Source organism: Mustela erminea, chromosome 10 (assembly GCF_009829155.1).
Source record: "Mustela erminea isolate mMusErm1 chromosome 10, mMusErm1.Pri, whole genome shotgun sequence".
Classification (NCBI taxonomy): Eukaryota; Metazoa; Chordata; class Mammalia; order Carnivora; family Mustelidae; genus Mustela; species Mustela erminea.
The window spans coordinates 84,317,410-84,342,518 of record NC_045623.1 but is presented as its reverse complement, the minus strand read 5'-3'; the positions used below and the strand labels follow the sequence as shown (position 1 = coordinate 84,342,518).

At 49.9% G+C, this 25,109-nt stretch overlaps 1 protein-coding gene across 6 annotated transcripts in view; it reads right to left on the bottom strand.

Annotated features, from left to right (window-relative positions):
• The window catches only part of CSMD2 (CUB and Sushi multiple domains 2), a 601,873-nt gene that overhangs the window by 379,553 nt on the left and 197,211 nt on the right, over positions 1-25,109 (bottom strand). For all 6 annotated transcript variants that reach the window (XM_032302441.1, XM_032302440.1, XM_032302436.1 and 3 more), the window contains exon 5: positions 11,290-11,497. In XM_032302441.1, coding sequence (XP_032158332.1) covers positions 11,290-11,497 — 208 coding nt within the window. The remainder of the gene's footprint in view (positions 1-11,289; positions 11,498-25,109) is intronic.

Sequence of the window (25,109 nt, the reverse complement as noted above, 5' to 3'; positions counted from 1 at the left end):
ATGTCGTGTGTTGCCAAGAGGCCAAGTCAGGTGACAAGGTAGAAGCAACACCAGATTTGACAATCTGGAGGTCACTGGAGATCTTATTAAGATCAGATTTCGTGGTAGGTGAGGCAGATATGGGAGAGGGTCCGTTTCCAATAACTGGCAGCAGCTGAATGGGAATGAGTAGTCGGATTCCGGGTGTGGTGCTTTTGGTTTAACTTTGGACAGTAGATAGTAGAACATGTCTCTATGCTGTGAGCCATGTCCAAGAGAGAAGAAAAAAATAGTGAATGCAAGAAAAAGAAGATGAATTTAGCATAGAAGTCTGGGGACCAGGAGGTCTAGAACATAGAGGGAGGGGCTGGCCTTTGACAAGAGCCTGGACATCTCATCTGCTAAAATATGTGGCATAGATACTGACTCACCAACTCTTTCATCTGCTCATGGTGTTTGCAGGCTCCTTTGCAGCTAGGCTGGATCACGTGGCTATTTCTGGCCAGTGAAATATGAGTTGAGTGATGTGCATGGGCCAGGGCCAGGGCAATGAAAAGTGCATGCTAGGTTCTCCACTCTTCTTCCCTGTCATGGCATTGGAGAAGGCCACACATTCCATCTATAAGACTGTGAAGCTTCCTTGAGCCTGGATACCCACCTGTATCACTATGTGGATCAGAGCCATGGACTGGCCCATGGCAGACAGGTTACATGAGCAAAAAAGAAACCTTTGCGGTAATATACCATTGAGTTTTAAGGTTAATAAAGCTCAAAGAAGGAAGTGGCAAGAGTTGAGGCCAGGGTAACAGGCAAGGGTTGGATTAAACAAGGCCTTATCAGTGGCTGAAATTTTATTCCACAGACAATGGAAAATGATTGAAAGCTTTTGCCTGGGGCTTAGCATGTCAGATCTGCATTTTAATTAAACCATTCTGGTAGCAGTGGGGAGGATGAATTGAAGAGTGCCAAGAAGCTGGGAGATCAGTCAGGAGGTTATTACAACCCACAAAGAACAAAAGATGAGGGGCTGAACTGGGGGGAGTGGCAGTAAAGATGAAAAATATGTTATAGGAGGTACATTGGGAGAACTCCAAGAGCAGGGAAGAGTCCCAGATTTTTGGAAGACTTGGTGGAAGGTGATACCATCAGCAAAGAAAGCAAACCACTCTGACCATTTTAGTAGCGCATGATGAGAGACGTTGGGACATGCTGACTTGGGGGCGTTGGTGGACATCAAGGTGGAGAATTCCCACAGCTGGCTGACTCTACAGTTTGGTGCTCAGCGGCAGGCCAGGCTGGGGAGCCAGCTTTGGGAGCTCTAAACAAACAAGTGGCACCTAAAACTGTGAGAGCAGAAAAAAGTACCCCCACAAGATGTATGGGATGGGTATAGCAATAAGGTCAGAACAGAGTCTTTTGGGGACATCGAAGGAAACAGAAAAGCAATGGTCAGAGAGGTCCAAGAAGCATCAGAGAGAGCATCATAAAGCAAACAGAAAGTTCTAAAACAAGAGAATAACCAACAAGGTAAAGGAATGAAGAGGTGTCAGTAAGAGGGGACCTAAAGACTATCTCATGGATTGGGTACTGGAAGTGGTTAGTGTTGGGGTGAGGGGTGGTTCTCTGATGATGATCCTAATGTGACTAGTTTCAGGGGAAGGCTGGGGATAGAAGCCATGGAGAAGGAAGTGAGGAATTAATGTGGAGAGAGGACTTCAAGGCAGATCGCTCAAATGAGACCTTGGATGAGAAGTTCTCAGAGGGGATAGGATTCTCCTTGAAGCCTCCTACTTTTCAAGCCAACCTGGCCCCTCACTCCCGAGATGATGAAATCTGCTGAGTTCAACAGTGATCATTGGCCATTTCCTCAGATTGCCAAATGCTGGTTTTCTTTATGAGTCCTGCTTCCCTGGTGAGTTTGGGAGGGTCACCCCTTGGGCCCCCTAGCCACCAAATGAGGACAAGCTGGGATGACGGAAGTATAAGCTCAGGGTTAGAATGAATGGCTTAGGTCAGGCTCTAGAAACCAGAAAAAGTTGTAGGAGCAAGAGACAGGCAAAATCAGGATGAACCATGAGATGAGTGAGGCCAAGAGTGAGTAGAACAAACTTTCATGGGCAAGCTTCATGAAAACAGAAATCAGGATTGGGGTCTTGAACATGCTGAATGAACTGACGCCATTCTGGAAAGTGGGGTTTGCTGGAACGAGAGGCCTTTGGAAGGGCCCGGAACAGTTCCTTCCATCTGTCTTAGTGGCACTATCAGGCATCTGGCAGCTCCCTGAGAGAGAGGTCGAAAAGAGCATCTTGTTATCTGGTGCCCTTCCCAGTCCTGGCACGGGCCCCTGAGCAGACAACATACTCAGTACAAACCTGTTGCAAGCAGTCAGACCCATGGGGGTGCAAGGCAGCTGCCTGACCCTCGTTTCCCATGCAAACAACTTGGCCAAATCACAAGCTCTCTAGCCGAGCCACTGTGCCAACAGTGGACAACCCCGGCTCACTTCCTGCTCCTTCCAGCTTCACCAAGGGAAGTGAGGAAGTCAAGTTGGTGCTCTGTGGAGAGCGCAGAAGGCCCAGCCCGGACTCGGCAGATGTGTTCTGCCAGCGGTGTGCTAGGACACTAATCCTTTCTAAGGCTCAGCGGTGGGGCTGGGAGTGCTATTTCCAACTCGGAGAGATACGGGAGATGAGATTTTAAAGGGCTGGTTATTTATGGCCTGGCTCCTGATGGATACAACAGATGCAATTTCATGGGCTCCATCCGAAGAGAACAGCTTCTTGGGGTGGCAGAAAGCATTGTGATGTGGCAGGGAAGGAGGGGGAAGCAAGGGCCTCAGGGACCCACAGGAAGGCAAGAAGTGGCCCCAAGTGTCACTGGCTTCAGCAGCCTTGCTCAGGCACCATCTGAGCTGCTCTCTGAGCTTCTCTGCCAGCTCGAGACCTTGACCCTGTCTTGCTCTTGACATTCAAACAAGCCAAAATTCCAGAGGACAGGTATTAGGCCCTTGACACTCCCATGTACGAAGTTTAAGGACATATAGGGCGCTGTGATGATGGGCTTTCACAGATGCAATCCCCTCTGCCTGTTGATCCCTGAGTCCTTCTCAACAGTCAGGTCTCAGCTGAAATCTGACCCCCTCCGAGAGGCCTCCCTGACCACTTTATATTAATAAGGCCCCCACTGTTCCTATCCCCCATCCTGTTCACTTCCTTCAGAACTCTCAACACAAGTTCATTTTACATTTATTTGGTGATTTTAATGTCAGTCTCTGCAAGGTAGACCAGAAGTCCCACAAAGGCAGAGGCTTTATCTGTCTCCTCCACTACTGTATTCCCATGCCAAACCCAATGTCCAGCAACGGAAGCCCTAAGTAGTCTGCTTGAATGAATAAATCATGGTGGAGGGTGTTGGTAATAAAGACAGAGTTGGTGAGGGTGACCAGGATGATGGAGACGCTGCTGAGGATGATGGTGTTGGTGCTGCTCCTGAAAATGACTTCTCAAGGCCCTGCCACAACATTTAGCCCAACACCAAATTGGCCTAGCTATCGATTCCCCCTGACCACCTCCACTAGAGATCCTCAAAAGACTATATAGGTCAGCACTCAAGGGCTGCTGTGTCCCTGTTCCCAAGCCCTGATCCTTCTGCTGTGACCCTTGTCTTCTTGGTAGACAATCTTACCACAGTCTTCTGGGCAGGAACTTGGGTGTCAACCCAGACTCTCTCCTCTTTCCTTTCCAATGAACCCCCCAAAGCAGCTGATTCTGCATCTGAGATGTTTCTGGATGTCACCCCCTCCTCTCCACACCCTCACAGCTGCCCTAATTCAAGGCTGGAACATCTCCTGCCTGAGTAGTCACCAAAAAAGTTTTATAGCTGGTTTCTGAGCCTTCCAGTTAGACTCAATTAAAATTCAGAGTGATTGTGTTACTTCTCCACTTAGAACATATAGCCTTCTACAGTCTTTGAAATCCTATAGCCTTCTACAGTCCTATAGCCTTCTACAGTCTTTGAAATCCTCTCCCAGCTTCTGAACGTGGGACAAGATTCTTCTAGACCCAGGCTTTCCCTGCGCTCACCCTGAACCCACCTCCAGTGCCCCCAACACATCAAGGCCCTTTCCTGCTCCGTGACAATGGTAAACTCCCATGATTCGGTTGAATTCAAAAGTTACCCCCTCTGGGGCTCATTTATTGGAGTCATTCCAGCAGCCTCTCCCAACAGGACAGGAAGACTTCGTCTTCCCTGTGACTCAGTTTGCCCTTCAGGAACCACCCTCCTCTACTCCTTGTCTGGAAGTTTGAGCAGGTCAGAGAGTCACGTGACCTGGGCCTGGCTGGCAAGCACACTCAAGGTACATCTTAGGGCTTTTGTGGGAACCATCAGGAAAGAGAAGATTCCTTTTTGCTGGGATTGCTAAGCCATTGGAATGCACAGAGCCGACGGTGGTTGCCTTTGCTACCTCATGGGGAAAGCATGCCTGAAGAAGCCAACACATAAGAGAGCAAAGCTGTGGGAGGGAGAGAAATAGATTCTGATGATATTATTTGCATACCTTGATCCAGCAGTCCCTGATGCCAATCCCTCGACTTTTCAGTTACAGAAGCCAGCACATTCCCATTTTAGCTTGAGTCAGCTGGAGGTGGGTTTCTATTTCTTGAACCAAAAGAATACTAACTATTACATTTCTCTTTTCAGTCTCCACGGGAGCTTCTTTATACCTTTTAGAAAAGCACCTAACATATGATATTGTCAAGCATTTAATTATATTCTGCCTCTTCGCCCTGACTGTGAGCTCCGGGGTCCAGCATGATGCATGGCTATTACATAAACATCAGTGGAGGAAATAAATAACTCCTTAGGGACAGGACTGTGTCTTTTTCTCCCCAGCACCTAGGAGAGCTTAGTTCATAGAAGGTTCTCCATAAATGATTACTGGAAATAAATAGGGGAAAAGTAACAAAGAACGTAAATGATCTAAACCAATGGTTTGATAAAGTACATGCGAATGAGTAAATAAGTGAATAGTTATTATTAACAAATCCCTGTTGGCATGCTGTTCTCATTCTAATTATATCTGAATCTAATGACTCCTGAATGAAATATCTAGTTAAAAGTCGCTGAGATCAAATGGTTCTAGTTGGCTCAAATTTCTTGTGTAAAATGCTTAATAATTAAAATAAAGTCTTTCAAAGAGGAAAAAGAATGTTGCTAGCAAAATTTTCAAACTGAATGTCTGTAAAGTAGACGGGAACTTTTGTATCTACACCTATCAAAAACAAAAGCAAAAAAGGAACGGGAACAAAGGGAAGAAAAACCCTCAAAGCTTGATCCAGAGAGTAGGCTGAAGCTGCTCTCCAGGGAAATTCGCTTTCTGGAAACAACCCAAGTCTATGGGGCGGCCCTGGGGGGCAGGAGATCCAGACAGTCTAGCAGGTTCTTTTCTATTGTTCTCCAGAAGGAGGGGCTGCTGAGGCTCAGAGGCAGATGGTAGAGCCCAGGGTGGGAGCACGTGGAGAGATTCCTGGGAGCACTTCCTGGCCCTGCCTCTCAGAGATCAGGGCAGCTCCCATGTCCGGTAGGATGCTCAGCAGTAGCCCTAGGATGATGCTCTCCCTGTCTCCTTCTCTCCCATATCCAAGTGGCACCCACCCTTCCAGGCTTGTCTCCAAAGTAACCCCCCTCTTGAGGCCTTGGTCCTCCTATCTGAGGGCAGCATCCTCTTCTGAACCCTGCAGGGTGCCCTCCCTTCCTTCCCTACTTGAAAGGTTTGGCAGAGGCAAGTCTGTCACATAGAGGTCCATGGGGGCTTGGCTAGGGGTGGGGGGACATAGAGAATGGGCATGGAGATTGCAAATGATCCCAGTGAAACAAAGAACAGAAGTCCAAGTATACCAAAGGGGACAGGGAAGAGAGGCTGGGAATCACTGGCAGAGACTGACCACAGGAATGACAACCAAGAAGATGGTGGGGGTGGTTCTAGGATCTGCACAGAAACACCACATATGGGAAGGAGGTTTGAACTCCTTTTACCAGCCTCCCCATCACAAACACACCCCTGCGGGTGGCCCTTTGGCCAGGCCCCAGGAAAAGGGTAGCTTCAGTTCTGAGCACAGATCAGGCCTGCCTGCCATCCCTGCAACAGGAAGAAACTGACACCTGGGGAAGGAGAGAAGCAGAGAAAGAGAAGGAGCAGAGGAGAGAGGAAGGCCCAGTTGAACTCTGCTGCATCATCCATCACAGCCAGTGAGATGGTGCCAGGCAGAGACCTGCTTCCCCTCTGGGTCTGGGATAGTGGTCTCTTGAATGTCTTCTCCAGACTCTCTGCCCCTTCTCCCCAACTCAGCAGGGCCCCTCGGGGCAGGTGCTGTGCCTGACCCTAGCCAAGTACCCCCTGCTCCCAGCCCTGCCCAGAACAGCCACTGTCACTGCATTGATCCACTCCTCTCTTTTTCTTTTCTTTAAAGACTTATTTATTTATTTGAGTGAGTGAGTGAGTTATTTATTTGAGAATGAGGGATGGAGGGAAAGGGAGAGAGAATCCTCAAGCAGGCTCCCTGCTGAGCATGGAGGCCAATGCAGGGCTTGGTCCCATGGCCCTGAGATCATGACCTGGTCCAAAATTAAGAGTCAGGTGCTCAATCAACTGAGCCACCCAGGTGCCCTCTTGTGCTTTTCTAACAAGGCAGTTCATTGGCCAGCTGGAGCTGGGTCCAGCCAAGAAAAGGCGATCCTGCTTGCAATGTGCTCACAAAATGTGGCTCCAGGAGGACAGTTTCAACAAAACCAGCACCCTCTCTTCTGACCTTTGCAAGGGCACCCTCCAGTCTGACCCAGGGGCTCTCTGTCAGTATACCTTCCCTAGCTTTCCAGGCAATTCCCCTGGGAGCTGAGTCAGCTGGAGTGACCAGGCTGTGCATCTTTCTGCCCCGGGGAGATGTCACAGGGCTGGTGGGCTAGGAAGAACAGCCTCAGTGGGATCATCAAGAATGGGGCCACCAGGGCTCTGAGTTGCTGGAGATGCCCCATCTTTCTACTTTCAAAGGCTGAGCTCCTGACTATGGTCCCCATCTCAGGAGTATTGTGTCTACTGTGAGCCTACTGTGTGCCTACATGTTCAGCCCTTCCAGCATGCTTTTTAGGCTGATATCATGAGCTCAGTTTTCAGATGTGGAAGGAAACTGAGACTCAGGAGTAGGTAAATACGCTTTAGTAGGTATCAAAAGGTGGATCAGGGTTTTGAGCTCAAATCTGTCTGACTCCCAGGCTTTCTGTCTTCCCAGTTAGATACCAAGATACATAGACCTCTTTCCTATTCTTGGAGGGCAAATCTGGCTTTCTCTCCTTCCTTAGCCCAGAGGAAGAGCCTAGAGACTCAAATGGAGAGTGTCAAGCATAAGGCAGATGGAGGAGGGGAGAGATTCTGGCTCCTGAGTCTTCCGAGTGGGCTTTCATTCACTGATTTTCTTCACAATGGAGAGGCTGACGGGGTACTGGGCTGGCAATCGCTTGTACTTGTTACAGCATGATTCTAATACCCTCCAGGGACACAGAACCCAGGGTCTTAAACAACAGAGTTTTGAAACCCCAGCTCTGTTGGTGCTCAGTCCTAGCCATCAGAAAAATTCCAGAGGCCTCAAGAGGAACTTTAGCAATGGTAAGAATATTTTCCTAGAATTTGAGGGGAAGGAATGGGGCTCTGTGAAGGACATAGCCAACTGACCTGGTCAGAGCAAAGACCCACCATCCCCAAGAAGGATCAGTGAGAGATATCTGGCCCCTGAACTGAGTTCAGCGAACTAGAGACACAGGTATGTATTGTAACAGGGGTTCACTTGGTGATGCATAAATGGTGGTGATTTGGCTCTGCATGTGCGTGTGCATGCACGTGTGTGTAGTGTAAGAGGAACACCAAATACAGTATGGATTGTAACTCTCAGTTCAAACCCAGCTTTTGTCCATGGACAATCACAAAATAATTTTTTTTTTTTAAATAGCAATTAACTTTAGAGAGAGGACATCTAAAACACTTAGGGATCTCTTGACACGTCAGATGTTCAGGATTTGGCGCTCACCATAGGAACAGCCGTTTCCTGTTCCAAGCGCAGACTTCCGGGTTCTCAGTGGCCAGTCATGGACAGGGAAGCCGGAAGCCGGAAGCGGCTGGCCTGGGCCGATGTCCGCCTTGCGCGGGGTCTGCTGCTCTCGCCACATGCCGCTAATTCTGTGCACGCCTCCTACCCCTTCTTTCCCTGTGCCAGTGCAAGGCTGCAAATTGGTTACATCCTGCCACATTTTTGGATTTGAATTGGCCTTTGTTTTATAAGATAATGGTCTGAGGAGTTGGCGCTTTTTTATCCCCCTAATGTCCTTGCCTAGCAAAATGAAAAATGATCAACCCTCTATTTCCCTAATTGTTTGGAAATTTTGATGGTCCACAAAATCCAAACAACTGGAACCCCTAATGAAAACTCTCCTGCTTGTATCCCATGGCGGGGGTTGGGTAGCGAGAAGAGTGGGGAAACTGAGTCAGGAACATCCCATGCCCACCCATCCTGAATCAGTAGGAAGTAGTGGATTTTTTTTTTTTTCCTCTCTCAAAGCTGCCTCTGTTTTCTCAATAGGTGAAGGGATGCCCAGTTATTTACATTCATCTTTTCTAACAGGAGCTGCAGTCTTTCTATGACTTGGCACAGAACTCAAGAAAACATCCTAAAATCTTAATGCATGGCGATATAAAGCACCCTCATAAACCAGCAGCATCACATTTTCACAGGAATCCAGGGATCCATAAAGGAGAGGGGCAGGCGAGAGTGTGGGTTCTTTGCACACACGTCCTGAGCCTCCAAGTTTGTTTATCCATAATTGCTATGCAAGTATAAATTAGAACAACAAATGCATCCTGCCTGGAAATGGTGACACCAACCCTGTAAATAATTATAATTTAATCTTATAGCAAAGGGTTCTGAATGACTCCCCTAACGATTTCCTCTGCTTAATTCCTTCCCCACTGAGTGACTTAATAGGAAAAGGAATAGTCTTTCAGATTTGTTTCACTCCAGAAGTTTGGACAACGTGTGGATTCACACCTGGGGAGGGGGCAGAAGCTGTGGGAGATCATTTGGCCCATGGATAAACAAGTGAGTCGAAGAGGCCTTGGGACTGGAAGAGACGGAACTGGCAGGCCTATTCATCTTGGCATCTGTTTACAGAAGCGAAAACTTGAGAACAGCCTCATAAGAGATCGGATGCGTAAACCCTTGTCAGTTTGATGAGGGAATGCCACACAGCTGGGACAGCCCTTCGCAAATGTAAGGTGCATGACGTGTTGTTCTGTCATGGCTTACGGAGATGGCCTTTCATGTCCGACTAACCTGGGGTTGAATCCTGGCTCTGCTCCTTAATAGCTGTGTGGCTTCAAGCAAGGGACACAACCTCTCTGGACCTCATTTTCCTCATCTGGAAAAGGAGGAAAAGGATGTTCCCTACTCCACAGAGTTTCTATAAGGAAGACATGAAATTATAGCCAAAAGAGCTTAGAACCAGCCTGAGACATATTGATAACAAATGCTCAATAAATTAGGCTATTACTGCACCGCTTGTGTTTTGGAGGCCTCTGCAATGATACAGGGAATATTTTCATTATATAACGCTAAGTTAAAAATACATAACCACAGATAGATTTTAAGATCCTAATTCTATAATATTAAAACATATATAAATAGCCAGCTAGCTTGATTCAAACAAAGCAAAAAGGCCAAAGGGAAATACATCAAACTATTAATATTTCTTTTTTTTTTAAGATTTTATTTATTTATTTGACAGACAGAGATCACAAGTAGGCATAGAAGCAGGCAGAGAGAGAGGAGGAAGCAGGACCCTGCTGAGCAAAGAGCCCAATGCGGGGCTCCGTCCCAGGACCCTGAGATCATGACCTGAGCCAGAGGCAGAGGCTTTAACCCACTGAGCCACCCAGGTGCCCCAAACTCTTAATATTTCTTATTCATTTCTCCATATACCTTTTGATGTTTTCTATACAAAGCAGATGTATTCTATTTACAGTGACAAAAATTGGTATTTTAACAAAAAGAGGCAGGAAGCCAGAGGGCCTCGGGCTGGCAGGGCACTGGGGTCCCAGTCCAGAAGAGGGGCGCCCAGGCTTTCATCCCCACTCCTAGCACATGTGTCCAGCTGCTGCCCCAGACCATTGACAGAACAGCAACCTGCCTATAGTGGTCAGTCTTTGACTCACATGTGTTTCCCTCAACTCCCGATCCAGGGGAGTGAATGATCTGGCCAAGTTCACTCAACAAGCTTATGGCACCAAGGTCTTTGGACTCTTGGGTCAGATCGACTTCCACTGTGCCAGGACATTTGAGTTCTCCAGGCTACACGGGTCCCCAGATCTCCTAGCCCACATTTGGGAGGAGTCAGTTCCAATTCTGTTCCCTGGAAATAGTCACACTTGGCTCCTACTGTGGGTTTGTCTGGATTTCTCACCCTCCAAGGACCCTTTCTTCCACAGCTGTTGTTTCTATCCTGTGACATGACATCTGGTCTGAAAGAGGGGTTCAGTAAATGTGCCCCTGCCTCCTGTTTGCTTTCTCTCCTCCTCTTCCTCCCCACTTATACTGAATGCCACATCTCCTTCCCAGGCACTGTCCTTCCCTGACTCTCAGAGTCCTTGGGGACACCTTCTCTGTGCTTCCCCTATGCTGCAATGAAGCTTGCAAGACACCCCCCATCTTATGGGAAGCAAGTCTTGACACCTTTCTGTGGGCACCTGATGGGCTGATACCATCCCCTTTGCCCTCCTCCCGATAACACAGCCACGAGGAGACGATGAGAGAACATTCTAAGCCCCACGCCACTATTCAAGGCTTATCACCCAAACCAGAAGCTGGACACTTCCCATCAGAAACCTTGCCCAGGAGTGGGCCCTAGGGACTAACCACCTAACAATTCTGTTCCCTTTGTCGGACACTATGACTACACCCTCCACAAAGGCAACTGTACTTCAAACACGCACACTGAGTCTCTGGCCTGAGAAAGAAAACATTTTTGCTTTCAGGGTAAGTCACTCTGCCAAGGCCCATCATCTTCAGCAAGAGTACACATCAAATCAGATCCCAAAATCACTGTAAAAATGGACCCAGCTCTGAAAACACGCAGGGAGTTTTCATCACGATGAGAACCAGACTCATCAACTGTGGGTCCAGGATGTGGCAAAGGGGCCTTGGAGTGCAGGCCCTGCTTTGGAGGAGACTGTGCCTCCGGATGGAGACTGGGAGGGGCTACTGCACTTACCACAGGGAGGAGCCTTCAGTGCCTGTGACTTCCAGAAAGTCGTAACCGTCCTCTAGCTGGAAGTCAATAAAGACCAGGGCGATGGTGTCTCCCAGCTCGGCCAGGATGGTCCACGTGCAGTCAGCATTGTTGTGGTACTCCGACGGGAAGTGGGGGGTGGAGATGATGCCACTCTGGCCCCGCAGGGTTCCCCCGCAAGCATCGTCCGCTGTGGGCACACAGAGAAGAGGCTCAGGTGAGCTGCTCCAGTTCCCAGGCCCTGTTCTGAGAATCTCAGATCTGACTACTCTCCTTGAACGGATGAGGAAATTGAGGCACGGGGAAGTTATGTCACCTACCTAAGGTGACACAGCCCCTGAACTGTGACTGAACTCTGACATTCAGGACACCTTCAGGGTACCACACATATTGTTCTGCTGTGAGCAGGGAAGGACTCAGCTGTCACCTTTACTGCCATGGTCACCACTGTGGGGAACAGGATATTTCTTCCCACCTGAACTTAGGAAGCCTCCAATGTGGGAAACAAGACAAAAACAACACAGCTCCCTGGGGTGACACTCTGGCCAGACCACTGAGATCCTCCCTCCTGCCCTTGTTTTTGGGCCAGCTCTGTTCTCACGCCATGCACAGCCAGCCTTCTGCCCTGTGCTCACACTGTGGCCCCCTCTGCCCAGGATGCCTTCTCTCCAGGGCAGCCCTTCTCCTGCTTTTAGGCCTGACTCCAATGCCACCTCTTGGGAGAGAGCCTCATGCCCATAAGCGTTTGGTGGCTGCTCTCTCCTCTGAGCTCCCGCTGCAATGTGTCTGATGGTAGACATGTACGTGGCCCTGTCCAAGTGACCCATTCATCTGTCTGTCTGCCATGCAGGTTCTGAGCTCTGCTGGGAATCCCCAAGGGCAGGGACTGTGTTTCCCTCCTCCCACCACACAACCTGGCGGTCACACTGCTCCAGCCAAACCCCAGCTGAGACTTGATATTTAGAAAAAATGATCCGGGGAGCAAGCTCTGACATAGACTAGTTAATAAGAGGTCTGGCTTCTGGATCATCAGAGGCTGCCGTCTTAATCCTTTTCCTGCGGCTCACTAGCTGGCTGGTGTCTAAACTGTTGTCCTAGAACCTGTACCCAAGCAAGCGAGCGCAGTACACTTAGCATGTGTTGCTAGAGGCAGGATTATGTGGTGAAAGATGGAGAAATGCAGAAGCTGGCTCCCCATGTGTGCCAGAGGTCACCTGGTAACAATAACAAAAGCTCATATTTCTGGAGCACTTACACTATACCAGGAACCATTCTAATGATGCTACATCTTTCACGCAGTCCTTACTTTGACACTGTGAAGTAATATGCCCATTTTGTAGGTGAGGAAACTAAGGCACACAGAGAGTCAGGCATTTGCTGCAGGTGACACAGCTCATAGTGACTGAAGGAGCTGGAATTCTAAGCCTGATTCCAGGAGCTGTGCCCTTAACCAATGCACTCTTCCATCTCCCAGGAGTATAGTTCATACTTTGAGGACATGGATAAAGCAGCAAATTACTTTGCTTGGGTGACTCAGTTTGGGAAAGGTTAACAGAGGAGATGCCCTTAGAGCTAGGTTCTGAAGGGTGAATAGGAGTTCTCTAGATAGAGAAGAAAGGGTATGGCATTTAAGAAAACAGGGAAACGAGTGTCTTAAGCACAGAAGCACAAAGGCAACAAGGCATGCCTAAGATAAGGGGCTCTCGACAGCTTATCACAGAGTGAACTAAGAGGAATGGTGGGTGATGGTACCGGCAATGGAGAAGGATCCGTGTGATAGAGAACACTGGGCCAAGAAGATTTGGAAGCAGTGGACTGTATTGGAAAGAAAATGGATTTGGGGGTCAGGAGGGCCTAGACTTGAATTCAGCCTCCACCATTTCCTAGCCATGTGACCCTAATTGGGTGATTATTTCTGGTAGCTTCATTTGGCTTCTCTGTATGATGGTTTGCTGGGATAACTGGATGGGATCCTTAATGATGCAGTGCCTAGCATCAGCCAGTGGTTGGCCCATGTAGACACCCAGCAGGTACTAAGTTCGCCTTTTCCTTCCACTTCATCTTGGGAATCAAACGTAGTGAAGAAATATGATTGAATTTGCATTTTAGAAAGATCACTGGAGCCGTGGCACAGAGGAGGTCTGAGTGAGGGGAGTGGGCATGATGTTTTTGGTAGGACATAGTCACTAAAGTCCAGGGAGGCCAGATGAGATTGGATCTGAAGTCATGGGGACTGCAGAGAGAGCACTGATTTCAGAGAGATTTTAGAAGCAGAATCTATAGGCTTTGGCAATTGGGAGGGATGAGCTCCAGGTCTGGGGCATGGGAATCTGGATGAATGAAAGGTACTGCCTATAGCAAGAACCCAGGAGGGGGGTGCCTTGTGGGGAAGGCAAGCAGGAGTTCAGTTTTGGATCCAAGGGCTGAGTGTGCATGAGGGATGTCCTGGTGCAGAGACAGAGTTGACAGCTGGATATACAGAAGAAGTGTGGGGTGGAGGTCAGGTGAGTTCATTTGGGGGTCCTGAACTATCCTCATTAATGTCATTCTACAGGGTCAAGGTCTAGTTCAAGAGAATGAGCCCATTTATAAATGCCAACTCTTAGTGCGAAGAGGTTGTTCTACTCATCAAAGCCTCAATGAGGGGCAGTGGCAGTGGGAGAAAGAAAAGGAACAGAAGGATTCAGGAGCCAGGCAGGGGAGAAGTGAGAGGACACGGTCTCCACCTGGGAGTGGCCAGCGAAGGAGAGGAGGAGGGAAACAGGAGGTGGAGGTTTCTAACAGGGCAGCATTATGACGCTGTCTGGGTAAATGGGAGCCCCAGAAGAGAAGAAGCTCAGCGGGACAGTGATGGTCCTCGGCACTCCCATGCTGAGTCTGAGCTGCTGAGTAAACCGGTGGCAGTGCCCACAGAGACCATGAGCCCAGGGGGCCTCCGAGGCTGGGAGTCAGTGGGACAAAGAGAAACTGCGTCTGCACAGCAGTAAAGAAGGCCCGGGAAGAGCAACATTTAATGACCTGCAGGCAGAAGCAAAGACACCTGAAAGGAAGACCGGTCAGGGTCAGAGAGGAGGGGGACTCCGAGTGGGGGGCTGGTGTGAGGAAGCAGTGTGAGGAGCATCAGCTGGCCATGGTCATGCCAGAGGGGAGCAGGTCGGGGGGAAGACAGTGACTCTGCGGCCTCCATGTGATTCTGGTCTTAGAAACCCAACCAGATATCCTACGCCGTTCACTACCTCAACCCAACCAAGACCACCATCGCGCTCTCCTCCTACTGAACCTGACCTTCCGGCATTTCCTTCCCAGAGAGTGTCCGTGCTACCTACCTTATGCCAGATGGCTAGGGCCATCAGTGACCTCTCCCACATGCCACACCCAGCTGGAGACCAAATCCCATTCCTCCCTGTAAGTAGCTCTTGACTGGGTTCCCCATCTGCCCTGCACCTGCTCCATGTGATCATCCAAGTCCACAGCCATGAGGCATCCCTCTTGGTCTCCAAACACCCCTCCTGCTCCAGCCCATTATTCTTTACATGGAAGCCTGAGCCATCCTGGAAACGCAGACCTAAAGATGTCCCTTGTCTCTGTAAGAACCTTTAGTAACTCCCACAGTCACTCATGATATAGTATACCATTCTATGGCTTATAAAGGTGTACAGGGCCTTGCTTCATACCAGTATTTCCCGACTACCTCCCACTGCCACTCTGGCCTCCTCCCAGCTCTTCCGATGTACCAAGCATCTCCCTGCTCCAGGACCTGGAAAGTGCTACTTACTCTTTCCAGAACCTTCTTCCCCACCTCTTGGGGACTGGATGGCCCCTCCTCAGCCTCTAGGTCCCAGTCTAAGTGTCACTTCCTCAAGGATCTTCCCAGATACAGAAAACCCTTCCCCCCATCTTATGCTTTCAGACGGCACATACTTTCCCATAATGAATCATTTTCCCAAATTCATTGATGGGTTATGTCATTTTTTTAATGTCTAGACTGTACACTCCACGAGGGCAGGGGCTGTGTCTGTGGGCAGCAAGGCTGGGCAGATGGTTGCTGGCTCACTGTGGCAGGGTGGTGTGCAGCCCCTCACCGCCCTGGCTCAGAGCCTTATGCCATGAGGCTGGGACTTTAGGAAGTTTGTCCTTGATGTGAGTTGTAAGTTTCACTCAGGTGAGTTGTAAGTTTCACTCAGAAGAAATGTCTTTTAGAACAACACACCTTTGCCTCTGGACCCAGAATTTCAGTAGCAAGACTCTCTTCTGGGAAGGAGAAAGGACTGTTGACATCCAGCAAGGGGTTTAATGGAGCTCAGTGGAACCTCAGGGCTACTCAGCTCTGAGGAAATGAAAATGCCCCCAGCACTTATCACTTCTGGCATTTGGTAGACTCTCAGTAAATAGCTGTTGAACAATGAAATGAAACAGGATGCTCAGAGAGGTTAAGCAACTTCCCTAAGGTCACACAGTGGGTGGCCAGTTAGGATTCCAGCTGAGTCTCTCTGGCACCAGGACTGTGGCCTCTGTCAAGATACCACACGCCCTGCTTGAAAGCAGTCTGGAAAGCCATCCTGAGATCTTCAAAGCTCCTAACCTTAGTCTGATTTCTAGACTGTGCTGGGACTGAACACTGGAGAGCTTGGGCCCTCTGCCCAGAGCTGCCAGTCCACTTTGAAGGTGGTCCCTTTCCCATTTGAGTGGGCCCTCCTTCTTGGGCTCCTCCAAACCCCTGGTTCCTGAACATCTGGCTTTGATTGAAGATGCTCTAGAAGTTGTTTGAAGATATCCTCTGCCTTGAAACAAGGCATCATATTTCATGTTTACAACTTCAGAGCCATAAAATATAACCTTCAGCTGACACCACAGTCCTAAAATATTAATTTACACTTTCTCCTTCTCTGGTAATGGGCATTCTGCTCTGCCATTAAGTCCTATATATTCCAAGGTGCAGGTGTGTGATGCCGAGCGTTGCCCTTCCAAGTTTATGACTTTATTTATGATCGACCTAAAGCTCCACCGAAATTTCTTCAATTAACTATAATTTGAGAGAACTACCCCCGGCCCCCTTGGATGTCTGTTAACTCTCCAGTGACTCACAAATTTCAGGCAGGGACGGGGGAACCATCCTACTCCTCGCTTCCTTACATTTCAGGCCATTGCCAGTGCCAAATCCTGGACGCCTGCAAATTTGGGGACACTTAGCTCTGGGCTTCTATCCATGTCCTCATTCCCCAGGCTACTCTGTCTCGGAGGCAGCAAAAATCCCCATCGGCCCTGGGGGAGAAGCTGCCACCTGACAACTCAAGTGTGAGGTAGAAGCCAGGGTGTGAATTCCCCAAAGCCTCGATGTCCCCCCTTTTCCTTGTGCTGTATGGCTCAGGGTCCCCGGGGGCTCCAGGGACCTGCTCAGCCTCATCATTCACCTCTTCTGGGGGTTCAGGGTTCTGCCCCTTTATCCTTGGCTTGATCAAAGATGCCCTTTCTTGAAATTAAGAAATTGCAGTTGCCTGAGAGCATTGGTATTTCTGCTCCTCCCCAATGCCGGATGCCATCCATGGATATGGTCCCCCAAGGCATCCTTCTGGGGAGAAGAATACAGGTGGGACGCGGTATTCAGTTATGTAACTCTGTTGAGCTTCGAGTACAGGCCAGGCATTGTGCTAAATGCTCTGCTGATACTTTTTTGTTTAATCCTGAAACTGCTTGAAGAGATAGGTATAATATCATCTACGTTTTACAGATAGGGAAACTGAGGCTCAGTGGTTTTTATTTATTTTTAAAAGATTTTATTTATTTATTTAGAGAGAGCATGTGCCAGGGCATAGGGCATATGCAGGCAGTGGGAGAAGTCTCCCCACTGAGTAGGGGGCCCTTATGTGGGACTCAACACCACGACCCTGGGATCACAACCTGAGCTGACGGGAGACGCTTAACCAACTGAGCTACCCAGGTACCCTGACTCGGTGTTTTTTGTTTGTTTGTTTTGTTTTGTTTTTAAGATTTATTCATTCATTTGTTTGACAGAGAGAGAGAGAGAGAGAGAACAAGCAGGCAGAACTGCAGGTAGCAGGAGAGGGAGAGGGAGAAGCAGTATCCCTGAGAGCAGGGAGCCCCAGTGGGGCTCAATCCTGGGAGCCTGGGATTATGACCTGAGCCAAAGGCAGATGCCCAACAACTGAGCCACCTAGGTGCCCCAGTGACTCCGTGGTTTTTGAAACTTGCCCACAGTCACATGGCTACTAACTGCTAGAGTCAGTCTTGAACCCAGATCACTCTGACTCCAAAGCCATGCCGTTAAGCACCTACTTCTAATGCTGCACCAGACACGGCTAGAGGAGCACCTGGAAGCAACAGGCCCTGGAAAGGGGTTTTTCCGAGTATGAGCAGCTCCTCCTGCTCCTCCTCCCCTCTGCCTGAGTGGCCCGAGGTGGGGGCTTTGAGCTGCCTGCAAAGCGCAATCCAGCTCCTGTACTCGGGTGGAGGTGGGTGAGTCTTGGGTCAGGCTTCCCCTAAAGAACAGAAGCAGCTCCCACAGATGCTGGCTCCTCCCGCCCCACACTGAAGCGACATCTGCCCAGCAGAACCACCTTGGGCCCCTTCCCTGAGGCTTCTTTACTGGAGCTCCTGGGACAATCTAGAGAGGAAAGTCCCGGGGGAACACAGGAGACTGGGCAGTGCCTGGTTTAGTGGACCCATCAGGGGATGCCCCTGAGAGAGGATCAAGCTCTCAGGCCCTGAGCCACCAAGCTGGAGCTCTGAAAGCAACAGTGTCACCACGAGTCTCCTGCCAGGTGTCACAGGCCACTGACCTTGTCTGCAGCCAACAGTGGAGGTCAAGATCATGGCTGGTAGATGCGTGGCCTTGGCTAGAATCCTGGGTCCACTGCCCTCGAGCCGTGCGACTGCAGGCAAGGTGCCTCACCTCTCCGCACCTCAGTTCCCTCATGTGCACCAGGGGAGAGCAAGCTCTGACCTCCTGGGGCTCCTATGGGGATTCGCTGAAGCTTGCAGGAGGCAGAGCAGGGCCTGGAGGACAGGTAGAGCTCCCTGAACGCCAGCCTGCAGTGTGGTGGCAGTTCGAATCACAGCAGCTCACTCTCCCTGGGTCAGCGCTATGAAAAAGGCCCTCTGCTGCACACGCAGTGTTGATCAACTTGAACCCTGCTTCCCCCTTGTGATACGCACTGTTGTTGGTATTATTTATAGGTGAGCAAACCAAGGCACAGAGAGGTGGAGTAACTAGCCCAAGGTCGCTCAGCTAGTGGGTAGGCATGGCAAGGCCAGGATTTGAATCCAGGTGACTGGACTCTGGAACACATTCTGGGCGGTTCTACTATAGTAACAGTGATGGCAAAGGTGATTGGAGAAGGACTGGTGACCCTAATGGGAGGAGAAGAACCCTGTGGTTAGGAACAGTATCTGGAAGCCATGGTGCATTCCAGAATCACTCAAGGTCCACACTGGTTGGCATATTTGGTACTTTCGGCATGTCGTGTAGTGTGATCAGGATAAAGGGGCCCAGCGTGCCGTTCTCAGACCCTCTCTGCCACCCATGGTGCCAACACAGGGTCTTGTATCCCTCCCCCCATCTCTTCCTAGCTCAGAACTTCCCCAACCACAGAGTTAAAATCCCCCTTCCCCCCAGATGTCTCATGGGCATCTCAGACTTTATCTGGATGAAATGAGCTCTCTTGATCCCCCTCAGGGCACATGCTTCCAACTCCCCGTGCTAGTCATTCCCATCTCGAGTATCGACACTCCCAGCCTGCCAGCTCTCGAGCTTAGGAGTCAGCCTTGACCCTCTCTCTGTTCCATCCGCACCTACATGCAATCCATCTCTCCCATGGTCACCTGTGGCCCAAAGGCAGAGTCTCCAGCCTGCTTGCCTATGGTAGCTGCCTCCTGACTGGTCCTCCTGGCTGCACCTCTTGCCGGCTCTAGTCCCTCTCATTCTAGCTCTCAGGGTGAACTTCGGAAAAAAATAAGTTCAGCTGCACCACACCTGTGTTTAAAATTCTTCCCTGGCTTTTTTCTGGACTTAGAACCACACCCCAACTTCTTGTTGTACTTCATCAATGCAACTCCTCTCCCCCAACTCCTTCCCCCCATTCTACTTTGCCACACAGGCCTGGTTTCTCTTTCTGCAACGTGTCAAACTCTCTCCTGCCTCGGGGCCTTTGCACGTGCTGTTCCTTTTGCTGTGAATGCCCTTCCCAGGGTCTTCACATAGTAATTCAGGTATCATCTGCTCAGAGGGCACCGCTCTTGAGGGCTCCATCTCGAGTAGCCTTCTTATCATGATCCGCTTCATTTTCCTCATAATCTGAAATTTGTGTATTTGATTTTTATCTGTGTTCTGCCTCCCAGCTGCTAAAATCAGATAAATACTCCATGATCTCATGGCGCCTGGTCTGACTTTTCACCATGGGAATTCTCTGTATCTAGAATAACAAATGTCCAACAAAAATCGGCCGTCGATAGATAAGGATTTAGTTACTAACTGTCTAGCACGTGGTAGGCCCTCATGAAGTTGCTGAATGCAGAGTGAACGAATGAGTAAGCCACTAAGCCCACAGCTCGTGTTCGCCACATGAAAATGAGAGGAGGCTTAGCAGCACTCCAGTGACCTGCAACTCTGAGCTGGCACGGGATGGCTAGGGCTGACTTGGACCCTTCTGACTCCATGCTCTTTCCATAGCACAGAGCCTCTGTCTCGTCTTCCCTAGATCCCTCTCCCTGGGGCTAGAAAATCGGGAATGCAGCTGGACAATTGCAGCCCAAGCTTCCGCAGACCAATGCTCCCTTCCCTAAGTGAGGGGACAGCCGGCAGTGTTTGGCTCGAACCTCAGAGGCCAAGCATTACTTGCTCTAGATGCTTTCTCTCCACCTGTCCCCCAGCCCCCAGCACATCCGAACCCCATTCCTTCCCCAGGAGGCCTTCTTTGCTCCAGGGCCCATGCCCATCCCGATTCAGAGGCCATCTGCTGAAACCGACATGGTCTTCCTTCTTGTGATTCAAAGAGGTTCCACAAAGCTCAGAGCCTCCCAGGGACCTCAGCCTTTGACAAGGTACCCAGAGGGACACAAAGCAAAGGAAGGTCACAGGCCCTGCCTCTTTCCCTTTGCCAGCTAGACCAAGCCTCAGAGGGCCAGCAGCCTTGGGATGAGCCTCCTTGGAGGTCAACCTTGCACCTGTTCTGTCCCCTAATATCCTTGTGGGTCCTCACTCCCCCTTAGTTTGGGCTATGTCCCTAGGCTGAGTCTACCTTTCAGCCAGGCATGTGGCATTTCTGGCCCTCCAGCCTGCTCCAGGAAGCCTTGGCCTCAGACTCTGCATCACTCAGCACTGCTGGGCAGGTGGGTTAACCCAGGCCAGCAATTTGCCTTTCAGGCTTATATGCCTACATGGTTCTGGTGGTGAATTAGACCCATCCAGCCATCCGCTCATTCAGCAAATATTTACGGACCACTGCCCAGTGGATGAGGTTTATCCACTCACAGATGCCAGCCCTTGAGAGTTCTACACAAGAGGAATAAAGGCCAAAGGCTTTAATCCTTCCTGAGTACGAACAGTTAGCTCTGGCGTGACCACGACTCCTGGCATCGTGGAACGCCTGATGAACCAACCCACTCAGCTCCTGTACGGCGTGGCCTCTCGAGGAGGTGCAGCTTGGAAAATCACTGGTGTTATTGAGGACACGTCTCAGACTGTTCTTGCAGCTTATGGTGAACTAGGAACCAGAAATGGACCTGAAGCCCACAGAATGGGGGAGGCGCTGGGGCTCAGAGAGTGGGAGAGCCATCTGTCCTCCCCCAGTCATGAGTGGAGACACATCTCAGCCCCCGAAGACACCAAGGAGCCTCCAGGACTCGAAGCCTTTCTGGAAGCCACACTTGACATCCTTGGCTGGCTTCCCTGGTGTGTTCCAGAAGAGGACCTTCTCTGGTGTAGCAAAATTAGAAGCTACTGAGAAAAGATTTAGAAAGATCAGCCTAGGTAGGACTCTTTCTGGAAGGGCCTTGTCCATGCTAAGGAATCCAAACTTGACCCCATCAGGGAGGAAGAGCCACTGGCTGCCTTCTAAGTAACAAGTGATTCTGTCAGATCTGTGGCTTAGAAGGTCACTCCAGCAGTGGAGAATGGATTGGGTCATGTTGGGGGGGGGGTGGGGGATCTGGGAGGGCTGTTTTGCAGTGGGACTGGTGAGATGGGATGTGAGGCAGTCCGGACTGTCCCTAGCCAGAGCCCCTGGGCTGGGGCAGAGGCTTGGAGGTGAGGACAGGTGCAGAGAGATGCGAGTGCAACAGGACATGGTGGCTGATGGTGTCAGGGACAAGGAGGGCGAGGGCTGTAAGATGCCACTGGGGTATCTGGCTTGGTCACCCTGGATGGTGACACTTCACTGAGCTGTGGGAGGCACACAGACAGCAGGTTTGGGAAGGCAGAAAGAATTAGATTTTGGATGTGCCCCATTTGAGGCACACACCCGGGAAAGGTTTGGTAGAGTCTGATACCCATGGGGGCCTGCAACGTGGGATAGAGAGTAGGCTTAGAGACAGACACTGGAGAGTCATCTCCAAGTGACAATTAAAAGGCATGCAGTGGATGAGAAATCCCAAGAGATGCAAGATGTCCCTAGAGGTGAGGCCATGCTAGGACCTTTGGGATTAAAGGAAAGCCTGGGGAGAGGCGGGGAAGATCGTCATCATCTGAGAGGCCAAAAGAGGAAGGAGAGAGGACAGGGAAAGAGTCGTGCCCCAGAAAGGCCCCCCTTGCCCATGAACCACTGTTGGGGTGTGAGTGCTGGGGAAGCACCATCACCCCAGCCCACGCCACCCACCGTGGCCCTGGTCCCACACCCGGACATGCAGGCTCGAGACTGGGGGGCCATGAGCCCACCCAATCAAAGAAGACCTCCAGGGGACAGCCTTCAGCACTCCTCTTTTACTGGTGGATTAATAAAAAAGGCACTTTCACAGCCAGCCAAGTTTCTTGTGAGGTGGCTCTGTTCAGGACAACACCACCCTGGGAAGTGACCTGTTAGCCTGGAAGGAGACAGCAAAGCCAAGAGGCAATGGGGCTCTTGTGCCTAACCGCTCAATGCAATTCCCCCTGCAGGGCCAAAGTCAAGAGGAGCCAAGTGAAGGAGGATGGAGAAAGAAGAGAGGGTGTGATGCACAGCCCCAGGGGAGCCTGAGCCTGCCAAGACAGAAGCCAAGGACTAGCTTCCAGAGAACAGAGCAGAAAGCTTTGGAGGTTCCTGATGACTCAGACTGTCATTCTCGGCCATTCGCATTGTTGAGCCACAAACTCCCTCTGTTGCCATCAACACCTTCAACAAAAAGCTGCCCTGCATGTGTGCAAACACCTTTGTTAGTGGGTTTTGCTTTTTGTTTTGTTTTATTTTTCCCCTGGGGACAGGGAGAGACTGAAGATCAATGGGCCAAGTTCCTGATCTCAGCTCAAAGAGTAGAACCCAAGGAGACGGGGCATGTGAGATCCAGGTTCAGAGAAGGCTCAAGCTGATGACATCAGAGAAGAGGATTTCTACCCTATCGGGGTGGGTGCTGATGTGGATTATATGGCGCAGGACAGGGGGTGGGGACAGCCCGGCTGCCTCTCACACTTGGGCTGCCACTGTTTTTTAGTTCCATCTTGAAAGAGCATGGCATTTAGAGTGCTGTAAGAGGAAGGAGAAAGGTGGGTCTTGTTTCATAACTTAAATACTTGATTTCACATATTACCTGGTTTCATATTCTAGTATCACGTCCCAACTCTGACACCCTTCCCGGGAAGGTCAGAGTGTTCAGCTGGGATATCCTCTAGGCCTGGGGTGCTAGGGATACTCTAAGAGGAGTGAAGACAACAGTTTTAGGCCTTGTTTGGTCCACAGAGTCACACACCTGTGTGGAGGGGCCAAGGTCTCCCCTGATGGGGTTGGTCATTCCTGATAGCAAGCACGTAACAAGAGGCACACCCCAAGTTAGAAATGGGGCCTGAGAGGAGCCCTTAGGAAGGTAAGGAGGGAGACTCTCGTTTTCTTGGGTTCCACCAAGAAGGACCAACATGGTCGAGGAGTAAACAAACATGGGGTCAGGTGGCGACTCACGCCCACTGGTTGTGGCTTGTCTGTTGGGGAGGAATTCATAGCCGTGTGTGGGCTCAAGAAAGGGTGCTGTGATCAATTAATTATGTCTGCCACTGGCGTGGGAACAAGGGAAGGGACATATCTGCCAAGGATTTTCCACCCCTGGTGCAGATAGTACAAAGGGTGTACGCATATGGTGGGAAAGGGGAGCCCATCTCCCCAAGCTAGTCTTTGGACAGTATTTACAGAAAAGCTGCCTCCAAGAGAAAGGCAAAACTTGAACCCATGGAGAGCTGTGTGTTCCAATCATTTCTCAACTCCTTGAAACCATCCTCCCCCCCAACCCCCATTCAGACCTATAGTGGAGTGTTCTGGGATTTGCACAATTTAAAGATGAGAGTTTCAAGAAGAAAAGAGTGGTCAGTAGTGCAAAAGGCTATTGAGAGGTCAAGAAATATAAGGGCCAAAACAATTCCCATCTGATTTGACAACATGATGCAGAATATTGGGGCCAAAGGCCGGTCTGCAGAGGAGTAAGTGGGGAGTTGGTGGGGGTGGGGGTGGGCAGAGACAAGGCTGGATGGAGCTCTCGAGATGCCAGGTGTTTCTGGTGGCCTGGGGAAACACTAGAGTACAATGTCACAGTCTTTAAGAGGTGCCTTAAAAAATCTACATGCACAATAATCTCAACTATACACATATTCATAATATATGCATAATGCAGTATGGATTAGAAGATAGGAAGGAAATACACGAAAATCATTGTTAAAATGAGTAAATTTTGTTTCTTCTTTATTCTTTCTCTGAATTCTCTAAGATCATTTAAAAATGATCATGTGTGGGCGCCTGGGTGGCTCAGTGGGTTAAGCCGCTGCCTTCGGCTCAGGTCATGATCTCAGGGTCCTGGGATCGAGTCCCGCATCGGGTTCTCTGCTCCGCGGGGAGCCTGCTTCCTCCTCTCTCTCTCTGCCTGCCTCTCTGCCTACTTGTGATCTCTCTGTGTCTAATGAATAAATAAAATCTTTAAAAAAAAAAATAAAAAAAAAATAAAAATGATCATGTGTTATTTTTGTCATCGGATTAGAGGCATGGGAAATTAACTTAGAAGTAAACTCAGTTATTACGGACTGGAGGGACAATAAGAAATAGGCTGGGAAGAGGGTCACCCATCATCCTGCTTTGCCTGGGGCTGAGGGTGTTTCCAGGATGAGAGAATTTCAGAGCTAGAAATGGGAAAATCCCAGGAAAACCAGGATAAGTTGGTGACCTTAGCTGGGAGGCTAAGGCAGCGGGTTTTGGGGGTGGGAGGGCTGTTGGGGTAAAGAGGTTTTGAGCATATTTGGAGGCTGAGAGGAGGACTTCATGGAACAGGGAGAGAGGCTGAATTTATAGGAAATTTATAGGCGAGGGAAAAGCAGAATGACCAGGGTGCTTGAAAGGAAGGGAAGCAGCTGCGGAAGACACTTGCACACAGATATTCCGTAACAAGAAGAAACCATGTTTCTTCTAGACAGGAGGGCAGATTGGTTAAAAATAAGTTTGCTGGGCTGCCTGGGTGGCTCAGTCATTAAGCATCCGCCTTTGGCTCAGGTCATGATCCCAGGGTCCTGGGATGGAGTCCCACATTGGGCTCCCTGCTCAGCAGGAAGCCTGCTTCTCCCTCCCCTCTCCCCCTGGCATGTATTCCCTTTCCTGCCATCTCTCTGTCAAATAAATAAAATCTTA